The sequence below is a fragment of the Eurytemora carolleeae genome, unplaced genomic scaffold, assembly GCF_000591075.1.
Source record: "Eurytemora carolleeae unplaced genomic scaffold, Eaff_2.0 scaffold40, whole genome shotgun sequence".
NCBI lineage: Eukaryota > Metazoa > Arthropoda > Copepoda > Calanoida > Temoridae > Eurytemora > Eurytemora carolleeae.
The window spans coordinates 713,252-725,387 of record NW_019396035.1 but is presented as its reverse complement, the minus strand read 5'-3'; the positions used below and the strand labels follow the sequence as shown (position 1 = coordinate 725,387).

At 33.2% G+C, this 12,136-nt stretch overlaps 1 protein-coding gene across 3 annotated transcripts in view; it reads right to left on the bottom strand.

Moving 5' to 3' along the window:
• Positions 1-1,067: 1,067 nt before the first annotated feature.
• The window catches only part of LOC111698232 (twitchin), a 39,663-nt gene continuing 28,594 nt past the window's right edge, over positions 1,068-12,136 (bottom strand). For 2 of the 3 annotated variants that reach the window (XM_023468519.1, XM_023468535.1), the window contains exons 23-32: positions 11,322-11,445; positions 10,318-10,445; positions 9,755-9,896; positions 7,197-7,334; positions 4,705-4,887; positions 3,725-3,876; positions 3,341-3,400; positions 2,751-2,807; positions 2,080-2,177; positions 1,718-1,960 (exon numbers count right to left, since the gene is read on the bottom strand). In XM_023468519.1, coding sequence (XP_023324287.1) covers positions 1,894-1,960; positions 2,080-2,177; positions 2,751-2,807; positions 3,341-3,400; positions 3,725-3,876; positions 4,705-4,887; positions 7,197-7,334; positions 9,755-9,896; positions 10,318-10,445; positions 11,322-11,445 — 1,149 coding nt within the window. In that variant the 3' untranslated portion in view covers positions 1,718-1,893. Of the gene's footprint in view, positions 1,389-1,717; positions 1,961-2,079; positions 2,178-2,750; positions 2,808-3,340; positions 3,401-3,724; positions 3,877-4,704; positions 4,888-7,196; positions 7,335-9,754; positions 9,897-10,317; positions 10,446-11,321; positions 11,446-12,136 lie in introns of those variants that run through there. The other variant, XM_023468528.1, reaches the window with a different exon arrangement.

Genomic DNA, 12,136 nt, shown 5'->3' with positions numbered 1-12,136 from the left:
TTCAAATAATTTCAAATAATTTTAAATAATTTCTAATAATTTCAAATAATTTCAAATAATTTCAAATAATTTCAAATAATTTTAAATAATTTTAAATAATTTCTAATAATTTCTAATAATTTCTAATAATTTCAAATAATTTCAAATAATTTCAAAAATTGATAATTTTACTTTGACACATATTAAGATAGCAATTATTCTCCAGATTTTGGGTTTAATACAGTTTAATCCAGAACTTTGAAAACATCGAAAAAATTTATAAAATGTCGGATTCTGATAATGGAATCCTGCAGATATTTAGTTTTTTGATTGAAAAGTTATATGGAGCTCTTTAAACTGTTCCTGCATATTTCACGGTAATTTATCTATTTTCACAATTACTAAGATTTAGGTAATATTAATGCCATTGAAAAATTGTCAAGACGAAATTTTATAAATTCGTTCGATGTCTCCGGAGTTCTAGGGGTTAAACTGTCTTCTGTTCTGCATTCACAGTATTCAAATTAGCAAGACAAGCAAAGTCAGAAGGCGCCACCTTCTCTTACCCTAAACTAAGCTTCAGTGTGTACTGTAGTGATCTACAGTACTCTCACTGAAGAAATAATAGGTTTTAGCGGGGTGTTCTTAGTTTCTATTTTTACTTTGCCTGTCACAAACTTTTCTTCGTACATTACAAAATTAAGAAATTTCTGATTTTTGGTTTTATTGTTGGATTTAAATTTACTTTTGACACTTTAAGATCATAAATGCGATAGTTCTTCATTTCCTCTTCTAGCTCCCATGGGCATTTTGAGATTATAAATACTTTCCTTCAGCCTCTTCAACTTTCTACATATATACCCTTAGTTGAACTACCGAATCTACAGGTTTACCCACAAAAGATGAAACTGTAAAGACGACTTGAAATTCCGAGTGTATTAATTCTGTACAAATGTCTCTGAAGTCTCATCCTTTGTGGGTAACTCTGTACTTTCTCATTCACAAAGCTGTTTCTAGAACTTCCTTGATCCTATAGTTTTCCCGAGGGCCTAATCTATGTTATCCAACTGTTACGTTCAGAAAATATAAGAAAACTTAAACAGATTTATTTCTCAATTTAACTCATTCCTACAAACAGCACGTTTTATTTACATTAAATATGAATATTTACTAACAGCATACGGTTGGATTTTATATCTAGTTGACAGCTAGGTATTTGTCCGTTTATTTAGAAAATATATAGATCGTCTTTAATTTTAAAGACGACATTATAACGTTGTGGAATCCTTAAACCTGTCTTTGGAACAGACAAAACTGAATCCGGAACCAGTTTTCTGCAAATTTGGGAATTCAGGTTTTGTCTGTGGGCATGTTGAACTGATCGAATAAATTGGATGTTTCTCATTTAGCTGAAAATAATTATAAATTAAAATATGTACAATGTACACTGTACAGATGGTGTCAGGCACCGTTGAAATCGTTAAACCAGTTTGATATTTAGTTATTTACAAGCAAGCAAACAAAATTTATTCGAAATGTTGTGAAATTCCTGATATTTTAAAGAAGGTTAAAAGAAAGTTGAACCAGTAAGACGATATTTATTAACCGTCGTAGATATCAAAACTTGGTTCCGTAGTTCCATATTAATTGAAAATCCAGTAAATAAAGAAAAAATAACTTTCAACTTGATAAAAAATATTTTAAACCCGTGACATTTAAAGATTGATAATTGAAAATATTTGAATAAGGTGTATAATTGACCCACATTTTTTCAAATTGAAAATTTCATGCAAAATTAAAAATATATTCTCTTTTAAGCTTTTTTACAATTGAATGAGAATATACTTGAAATGAACTAATTACAATAAGTATCTGTCAATGACCAAAAAAAGCTGTGACACGACAAATTTGATTTTATTGCATAAGGATTTCTTCACCGAAGTTGACCGCAATTTGTAGCTGAGGGCTCAGTTCTGAAGTTCTGAAAAGAAAATCAAAATTATTGATATGTCGAATTTTGCACAAAGCTTAAGGGAGTTGGTTCGATTATATTAATTATGAAGATTATATAAACCATTGAAATTATAAAAAATCAAAAACCTGAAAGAGCTTGTGCAGTTGCATTCCAAGCTTCCAGTTCGGAACATGTCACAATCATTATCATGCTGACTTTCCAGTACAATTAGATCAAGTTCAACCTTGAATATATTTAATATTTAGTTCAACCTTAAACATATTCAATACTCAGCTCAACCTTAAACATATTCAATATTTTATTCAACATTCAGCTAAATTTTAGACATATTTAATATTCAGTTCAACCTTAAACATATTCAATATTAATATTCAGTTCAATCTTAGACATATTCAATATTCATCTCAATCTTAGACATATTTAATATTCAGTTCAACCTTAAACATATTTAATATTCAGTGCAACCTTAAACATATTTAATATTCAGTTCAACCTTAAACATATTGAATATTCAGTTCAACCTTAAACATATTCAATATTCATCTTAACCAAAGAGACTGTGGAGTGTGGACATCATTTTAAGTGACCATTCATTTATAGAGTAGCATGTCACATGTCCAATTCACATTGGTACTCTTAGAACTTTGCCTGAATCCCGAAAGCATTAAATTTTGAGCTAAAAAATACTAGAGAACGGATGTTGTTTTGTTTTGAATTGGAAATGCCACTAATTGCTGACTTGAAATTACATCTGCATATATTTTAAAAATAAAATAGTGATTTGAATTTACATTACCTTATCTGTACCATTTCTATTGAAAGCCTGAAGTGAGTAGGTTCCAGCATCCGTTAACTAAACAAATTGTGAGTAGGTTCCAGTATACTTTAACTAAACAAATAGTGAGTAGGTTCCAGTATCCTTTAACTAAACAAATAGTGAGTAGGTTCCAGTATACTTTAACTAAATAAATAGTGAGTAGGTTCCAGAATCCTTTAACTAAAAAAATCATGAGTAGGTTCAAGTATCCTTTAACTAAACAAATAGTGAGTAGGTTTCAGTATCCTTTAACTGAATAGTGAGTAGGTTTCAGTATCCTTTAACTGAATAGTGAGTAGGTTCCAGTATCCTTTAACTGAATAGTGAGTAGGTTCCAGTATCCTTTAACTGAATAGTGAGTAGGTTCCAGTATCCTTTAACTGAATAGTGAGTAGGTTTCAGTATCCTTTAACTGAATAGTGAGTAGGTTCCTGCAGTATCCTTTAACTGAATAGTGAGTAGATGCATTCTTCATATTTTTTACCCTTCTAAGACGTTCTTGCAATTCAACCCCTTCTGGGCGAAAGCTATTTTTTGGGAAAAATCACTCAGTCAAAACTTGAACTAACCTGAGTTTTCAGAATTTGAAGAACTGCAGTGGATCCTCCCTGGTACTCTATAGTCTCTACCTGAAGTTAAACAATTATTAAAGTTATTTTTTGCTTACATTTTTTTGTTCCAGTAGAGAGAGGTCCAAAAAAGGCATTTTTGATTTGCATGGATTCAGTTGTGAAAACTTATTTACAAAAATCATTAATCGCGATGTTCCGGAGTTCTGGGATTTCTAAAATGTTGTCTGCCTTTTTTGTAAGATCAAAAGAATATCAGCTTTATATTTCAATTTCATCAAAATATGGAGGTCTTTTTAACGTTATACTTATAATTAGTACATACTGTTTTTGACAAATAAAAAATTATTTATAAATCACAATAAATCTGAAGAAAAACTCCACCTGATACTTTTCATCAGAAGTAATCTCCTTTCCTTCCTTCTTCCAGAGGAAGGTTGGAGGAGGTTCTCCCTTCACATTAATCCTCCAGCAGGTCAACCTGTTCACCTTTACAGACTTAGATCCTCCTGCTCCTTTATCTATAGTCGGAGCAACTAAACATTTATCAATAAGTACTTTTAAACATTAAAGAGACTGTAAGCATAATTTCAAGTGACCCTCCATGCAAAGATGTGAATCTCAGATTCACAACGGTACCCTTAAAACATTTATCTGATCAATAATGTTGAAGATATCGTCGGTTTTTTAGGTTTGGCAGAAAATTATAATACATTTATATCTAATTTTATCATCAGACAAAGCTTTTAAGGGTACTGTTGTGAATCGGGCATTGTCACCTGTTCATGGAAGGTCACTTGAAATTACACTTTCTGCAGTCCTTTAAACCTAATTCCTAAATGTATTGTTTGACAATAGTTTTATTATAAATTAGGAAATCACCCATGCCTATCTAAGAAGTTCCAGATAGATATTTACTGTAATTTATTTATTTATTGTATTTACTGCAATAAATTATTGTAGTTTGCCCTACGTTGGTGTTTTTCGATCGAATCTTGCTTTTAAATCCCCCCCCCCCTTCCGAAACATGTCACAAGTGATAGTCTCTAAATAATGTATCTTCAGTATAATTTACAAAATGGTGAATATTGAAGATTCACCTTTTAAGCCAAATGCAATATTTTGTTTTAGTATTCTTAATTAAATATTAGAAAATTAATAAAAAGTTTTAATGAAATCATTATGATTGTTAGATAACAGGTCAAATTGAAAAATGATCCTAATATTTATACTTTGCTTTTCTGACTGTCTGTTTGTTTGTCCGTTTGTATCCAATAAACGTCAAAACGGCTGATCTGATCGGGCCCAAATTACAAAACAATGTGTCAAAAATTACATTTTTAACATATTTTGTGAAAACTTACGGTTTTTGTGTCTACAGAGATGAGGTTTAGTTTCAAAACTTGGCCAGGATTCTCCAGCCTTGTTTACAGCTACAATCCTGAACTGATACCATTTACCCTCACTCAACCCTGGAACCCTAGCTTCAAGCTCGTCAATAGTAGCGCAGCAGTGATCATCGTTAGTAATCAAAGCATCAAACCAACCTAGAGAAATTGAAAAAAAACATTATTTAAATTGATAAGATAAAAATGTTTAATCTACTTTTTTCAGACGTTTATCCATGGCATCTTGTTAGAATTTTTTGTTTATATATAAATCAAAGCAAACGGAATTTAGTCTTTTCCACAAACTCTGGTTTTCTAATTCCTATATCTTTGCAACCCGATGTCTTAAAACTATGAATTCTGTTAGTTGAAATAATCTAAGCTTGAAATATCAAAGGTTCACACCTTCAGGTTGCAAATTTATATGGATTCGAAAATTAGAGTTTGTCGCAATTTATTTCGAAGAACTAATGAACAAATGAAATTCCTCTCTCCAACTAATTCCGACAAAACCTCACAACTTTCTTATCTCCATACAACTCTTCTACAACCGAAAAACTTGTCTACTTCTAAACAAACCTAAATATAAACACTTCCCTACTTCTCAACAAACCTAATTATAAACACTTCCCTACTTCTCAACAAACCTAATTATAAACACTTCCCTGCTTTTAAACGAACCAACATATTTTTAACTTTAATAATCTATTTTAATTAAGTTTTACAATAAATTTAGATATTTTTATGATGTCAGATGAAAATATTTTGAGATTTTTACATTTCTTGTTCTTCATTTCGACAAAATCAAGAGATTTCTCTGCCAATTTTTCCTGTTCAATTTTCTTTTTTCTTCTTGCATTTTGTTTCTTGTTTCTACACTTAGAGGCCTCTCCAAAAAGTTCTTTTGACATTAAGTTGTGGAGCAGGTAGGAGAGAGATAAGGAGGTTTGTAGGAGGAAGGGTATAGGGGCTTGCTCCCTGTGTTCCTTCTGTTATAGTCTTTCTGACAAAGGGGAATTTTAAGGAAAACCCATAGCTGCACCCCTTATGCAAAATGTAAGCCTTAAAGCCCAATTGAGAGGAATCTTCCACAGCAGTCCAGTCCTCACAGCTGGTCAAGTAAAAAACTGGTATCGTTGTGCATGGCTTGTATACCCATCAGGGGCTAAACTCCTTCTTTCAACTGCACCAGGCTGAAGATGGAGTCTTGTTTTATTCTATATTATATTCAACAGGCTACTCCCCTGTAGGATAAGCTAGTTTCGTTTTTTCTTTTCTATTTGTATGCAGGGGTGTAAACCCCCCCCCCCCATTTACACCCCTTGCTAAAGTTATTTCGTTTGCCATTTTCTCTCTCTCACCCTGTATCTCTGAATACTTTTAGAAGCGCCTAGTAAGAACTAGTTGTTGCTTCTCTGAAAGCTGAATGTACATCGATAAACACATCCCACAAACCTAGATATAAACACTTATCTGCTTCTAAACAAACCTAATTCTAAACACCTCCCTACTTCTAAACACACCTACATATAAGCACTTCCCTGCTTCTGAACAAACCTAGTTATGAACACTTTTCTACTTCTAAACAAACCTACATAAAAACACTTCCCTTTTTCTAAACAAATCTAAATATAAACACTTCCCTGCTTCTAAACAAACCTACACATAAACACTTCACTATTCTAAACAAACCTAAATATAAACACTTCCCTACTTCTAAACAAACCTAATTAATAAACACTTCCCTACTTCTAAACTAACCTACATACACAAAAACACATCTTTACTTTCAAACAAACCAAATAAAAACACTTCTCTACTTCTAAACAAACCTAATTATAAACACTTCCCTACTTCTAAACAAACCTACATAAAAATACTTCCCTACTTCTAAACAAACCTACATATAAAGACTTCCCTAATTTTAAACAAACCTAAATATAAACACTTCCCTACTTCTAAACAAAACTTCCTAAATACAGATCAATCTCACTTAAACTTATTTAAACTAAACTACATTTCTACCTTGAATAATATTATCTTTTTCATCCAAATACTACATTTCTATCTTGAATAATATTATCTATTTCCAAACTATCATTCATCCAAATACTACATTTCTACCTTGAATAATATTATCTATTTCCAAACCATCATTCATCCAAATACTACATTTCTACCTTGAATAATATTATCTATTATAAAACTTTTAAACATCCCCATAAATATTTATTTTCTTTAAAAATCCTGAAAATTTCCAAGGTTAGATTAATTTTCCTGGGACCGAATATGATTATTTTGAGCTCCGTCGCTGAACTACCGATTGCCAGTTCAAATTTGAACCGCCGATTCGAACTTAAAAATTAAGGAAGGATTTGAATCGGTGAGTCAAATTTGAACCGGCAGTAGACAATTCAAATTAGTTAAATTCTGTCCGGCCCTATAAGAGATTATTATTAGACTCCTACCTCCAAACTGATCCTTCTTCTGAATAACAAAGTGTGTGATAGGTCTCCCCCCGTCATCCACAGGTTTGTTCCACCGAAGGGTGACAGACTTGTTGTCGAAATCTACTATTCCAGGCTCACGTGGCTCACTAGGAGGCTCTAAATAGATGTAGAGATCTAACTGCAGATATTTATTCAGTTTTAGGGTTTTCCGATACATTTAGGACATTAGGCAGCAGCTCATGCACATTTCCTGCAACCATTATACTTTATTCAAACATGGAATATCAAACTTAGAGAAAGTTTTTTTTTCAGTTTAAAAATGATTTTTTTTGTGATAAAATCTGCAAGTTGTTAAATAAATGTTGCTAACCATTTAAAAAAAAAATTAGGCCACTCAACGTTAAGCATTTTCGATGTTTATTGAAAAAAAAACAGACAAGGCAAACGTAAATTTTTGTTAAAATAAAACGTTTGTTTAATTTTGCATATACTCATGCAAAAATTATACATATATTAATACAGTAGAAAAATTATTATAATGTTTGTTTTAGCAAGATAACGTTAAAGTGCACAATCTTTAAAAGGCGTAATCATTCAAAGTAAATTTTGCAGATTTTTAAAATCGACCAAGTTTTTTTCTTATGACAAACTATTCAATAGATATCTTTATTTGATTCACCGACATAGGGTTAAACGACCTAGGGTCAAATGCCATAATGGTCAAACGACAAACGGTCAAAAACGCGATAAAGGGTAAAACTACATAGGATTAAAAAGTGCGACAAACGGGCAAAATTTCATTTAGTCTATTTTTGGTTAATTTCAAACTATTTTTATGAAATAATACATATTTTTAAGTTATTTTTTATGTTCATTTGAACTAATAGCCGCAGCGCTCGGCCCCCTAGCCTGTCATAGCCGCAGCGCTCGGCCCAGAAATTGGTTTAACCTAACCTAACCCTGAAATAATACATAAAATATTTTTTTCTATTTTGACCCTTTCTCGTTTTACCCTTTGTCGCGTTTTTGACCGTTTGTCGTTTGACCCTTTGTCGTTTGACCCTATGTCGTTGAACCCTTTATTTTTAAAGCCTAGATGTTTTCAGCATCTCTTTTATCATCTATATACTCTGTGGTCGGTGAAACGTTCAACATAACAAGAATGAAAAAGACCAATGATTATCACGACAAAAAAATGTCCGAAATTACAAAGTGTCCAAAGTTACAAAATGTCCATTATATCATGTGAAGGGTCCCGCTAGTTAATACTAGCCGCAGCGCTCTACCCAGAAAATGGCATGACCAAAATGAAAGGCTAATTGTAAAGGCATTATTTTATGTACATTATTTAACTAAACAAAAGTAAAAATAATAAAAAGAACTGTGGACATGTTGTTACTTTGGACATTTTCGACATTTTTTATCTTGGACGTTTTGTAATTTTAGCGAAATGTAAACTTTGATATTTTCGGTATAAACTGCATAAACTGTGAAAACTGTGCAAAAATAACTAACTTTAAAGGGACTGCTAATGTAAAATGAAAGGGGGTATAGGCTAATTTCTAGAAATTTTAAGCGTTGATCGTGACCAATAATAGTTATATCTGTCTCTAGAAATTGATAAAAAAAAACCGTGTCCACGTTAAACAAAAACTCATATATATGTAATCAGATAGAATTATTATTGGTCAATTAACGCCTAGAATTTCTAGGCTTTAGCCTATTCATCCCCCCTTTCATTTTACCTAATCAGTCCCTTTGAAAATAGTTATAGGTCTACGTTCATTTTAGAGATGTTATCTGATATAGTATGGTTAGCATATCTGGGATCTGTTGGTATCTAGGATACCAGGGTTGGTATCTAGGATACCAGGGTTGGTATCTAGGATACCAGGTTTGGTATCTAGGATACCAGGGTTGGTATCTAGGATACCAGGGGTTGGTATTTAGGATACCAGGCTTGGTGGTTTATATCTAGGATACCAGGTTTATATCTAGGATACCGGGGTTGTATCTGGGATACCAGGGTTGATATCTATATCCAGGGTAGATATGTGGGATACCATGGTTGATATCTAGGATACCAGCGTTGCTATCTAGGATACAGGGGTTGGTTTCTAGGATACCAGGTATATCTAGGATACCGGGGTTGTATCTGGGATACCAGGGTTGATATCTATGATACCAGGGTTGGTATCTAGGATACCAGGGTTGGTATCTAGGATACCGGGGTAGATATGTAGGATACTAGGGCTGGTATTTAGGATACCATGGCTGGCATCTAGGATACCAGGGTAGATATGTAGGTTACCAGGGTTGGTATCTAGAATATCAGACTTAATATCTAGGATATCAGGTTTGATATCTAGGATATCAGACATAATATCTAGGATATCAGGTTTGATATCTATGATATCAGACGTAATATCTAGGATATCAGACGTAATATCTAGGATATCAGGTTTGATATCTAGGATATCAGACGTAATATCTAGGATATCAGACGTAATACCTAGGATATCAGGTTTGATATCTAGGATGCAAGGATTTATTACTAGGATTGAATTTAAACTTACTGTACGGGTTTTCAGCAGTTACTGGATCCTTGGTTTGTGTTGGAAGAGATTCTCCTTCCTTGTTAATTGCTGAAACCTCAAACCTATAGAGATGCCCTGGCTTCAGGTTCTTTACAGTACATTGGGTAGTAGCAGCATTCACCTGAACCAGATGCATAGATAGATAGATACGGGGTGTTCCAAAAAAAGGTGATTAGGGTTTTTTCTCTAGCCTTAGGATAAAAACTTTGAAAAATGTAAATCATTAGAATCAAAAGTTGTATACTGTGACCTAATGAGATCTGTAAATGGATCAAAAAGTTCCAATAAATCATAGACATAAGTTTATTGGGACATCAGATGCTTCGCAGTTTTAGTTTTTTTTGCTTTAAAATACCAGTTTAACCTTGTTTATAAACTGAAGAGGGACCTGAAAACTATTTTTTGGCATCCCTTAATTATCACATAGTTAGAAAGATACCCCCTTCCCCTGAAAAAAAGAAAAAAAATACCAAACTGTTTTTGAATAGAAAGTCTTAAATGATTGAACCAAGTATCCAATTACATAATAAGGTAGTTGTTACCTCACAAGCATTCAACCATTGATTGTAATCGAGATCCATTATTTTAACAAGGTATCGGAGAACCGGAGTTCCTCCGTCATCCTCCGGAGCTTCCCAGCTCAGTTTTACATGCTCAGCTCGTACCTCATCTTAGAATAGGAGAAGGTTCTTATTTAGGAGAAGGTTTTTAGTAGGGTGAAGGTTCCTATTCAGGAGAAGGTTCTTATTATAGGAAAGTTCTTATTTAGGAGAAGGTTCTTTGTTAGGAAAACGTTCTTTGTTAGGGAAAGGTTCTTATTTAGGAGAAGATTCTTAGTAAGGAGAAGGTTTTTAGTAAGGAGAAGGTTCCTATTCAGGAGAAGGTTCTTATTTATGGGAAAGTTCTTATTTAGGAGAAGGTTCTTTGTTAGGAAAACGTTCTTTGTTAGGAAAAGGTTCTTATTTAGGAGAAGGCTCTTAGTAAGGAGAAGGTTCCTTTTTAGGAGAATGTTCTTATTTAGGAGAAGGTTCTTAGTAAGGAGAAGTTTTTTTTAGGACAATGTTCTTATTTATGACAAAGTTCTTATTTAGGAGGAAGTTCTTATTTATGAGAAGGTTCTTTGCTATGAGAAGGTTCTTAGTTAGAAGAAGGATCTTGTTCAGGAGAAGGTTCTTTTTTAGGGGGAAGTTCTTATTTAGGAGAAGGTTCTTAGTTTTAGGAGAAGGTTCTTAGTTTGGAGATGGTTCTTAGTTAGGAGAATGTTCTTATTCAGGAGAAGGTTCTAATTCAGGATTTAGTTTCTTAATAAGAATCAGGTTCTAGTTTTGTATTAGGTTTTTCTTAGTAATACATTCTCAGTTAGAGTTACGTTCTTATTAAGGAATACGATCTTATTTAGGAATATGTTCTTATTTAGGAATATGTCTTATTTGGGAATATGTTCTAAGGAAAAGGGTATTAAATCTTTAGAATTAGGTTCTTATTTTGAATTGATCGTAGATCTCTAATTCTAGCAGATAAATATCTCCAATGTATCCCAATTTACCTGGTTGGAAAGCTCTAGGTCTACTTGGTACATCAAGCACGTTCACAAATCCTGTTGCTTCGAAGTTTCCTCCCTCGCAGGTCAACCTGATCTTGTACCTGCCACAATCCTTCTTTCGGTCAGCCTAGATATACCATAGCTAATTAGCTAGGGTTAGACAAGATTTCGTACTGAAAAACGGAAATAGATCAATAAAACGTAAAATTTTTTTTAAGAAAATCTATTTGTCTCTCTGTCTAGATATCTCTATAGATCTATTTTCCAATATATTTGTATGTCTACAAATCTAAGATTCCAATATAGATACATTTACACAACACGTAGATCAGTATAGATTTCTGTGCTTGCCGTCTATCGTCTAATCGTCTCTTTGCCCGACTATCTAAAAGTCCAGCCGTCTAATTGTGTATCTGTCTGCCTGTCTAATCGTCTATTTATCCGGCGGTCTATTCGTCTACCTGTGCAGTTGTCCATCTGTCCATCCTTCCATCTGTCTGACTGTCTAATCGTCTATCTTTTTCCGTTGTCTATTCGTCTAGCTGTGCAACTATGTAACAGTCCATCTGTCGGACTGTCTAATCGTCTATCTGTCCAGCTGTTTAATCGTCTAACTGTCTAGCTGTCAAGCTGTGCATCTGTCTAGCTGTCTAATCTTCTGTAAGCCCGGCTGTCTAATACTCTATCTGACAGGCTGTCTCATCGTCTATATGTCCAGCTGTCTGATAGTCTACCTATCTATCTATCTGTTAGTTGACTGTCCAGCAAATATATCGTGACAATAAAGATACTCAGTGTAAAGTTCGAGAATGGAAATA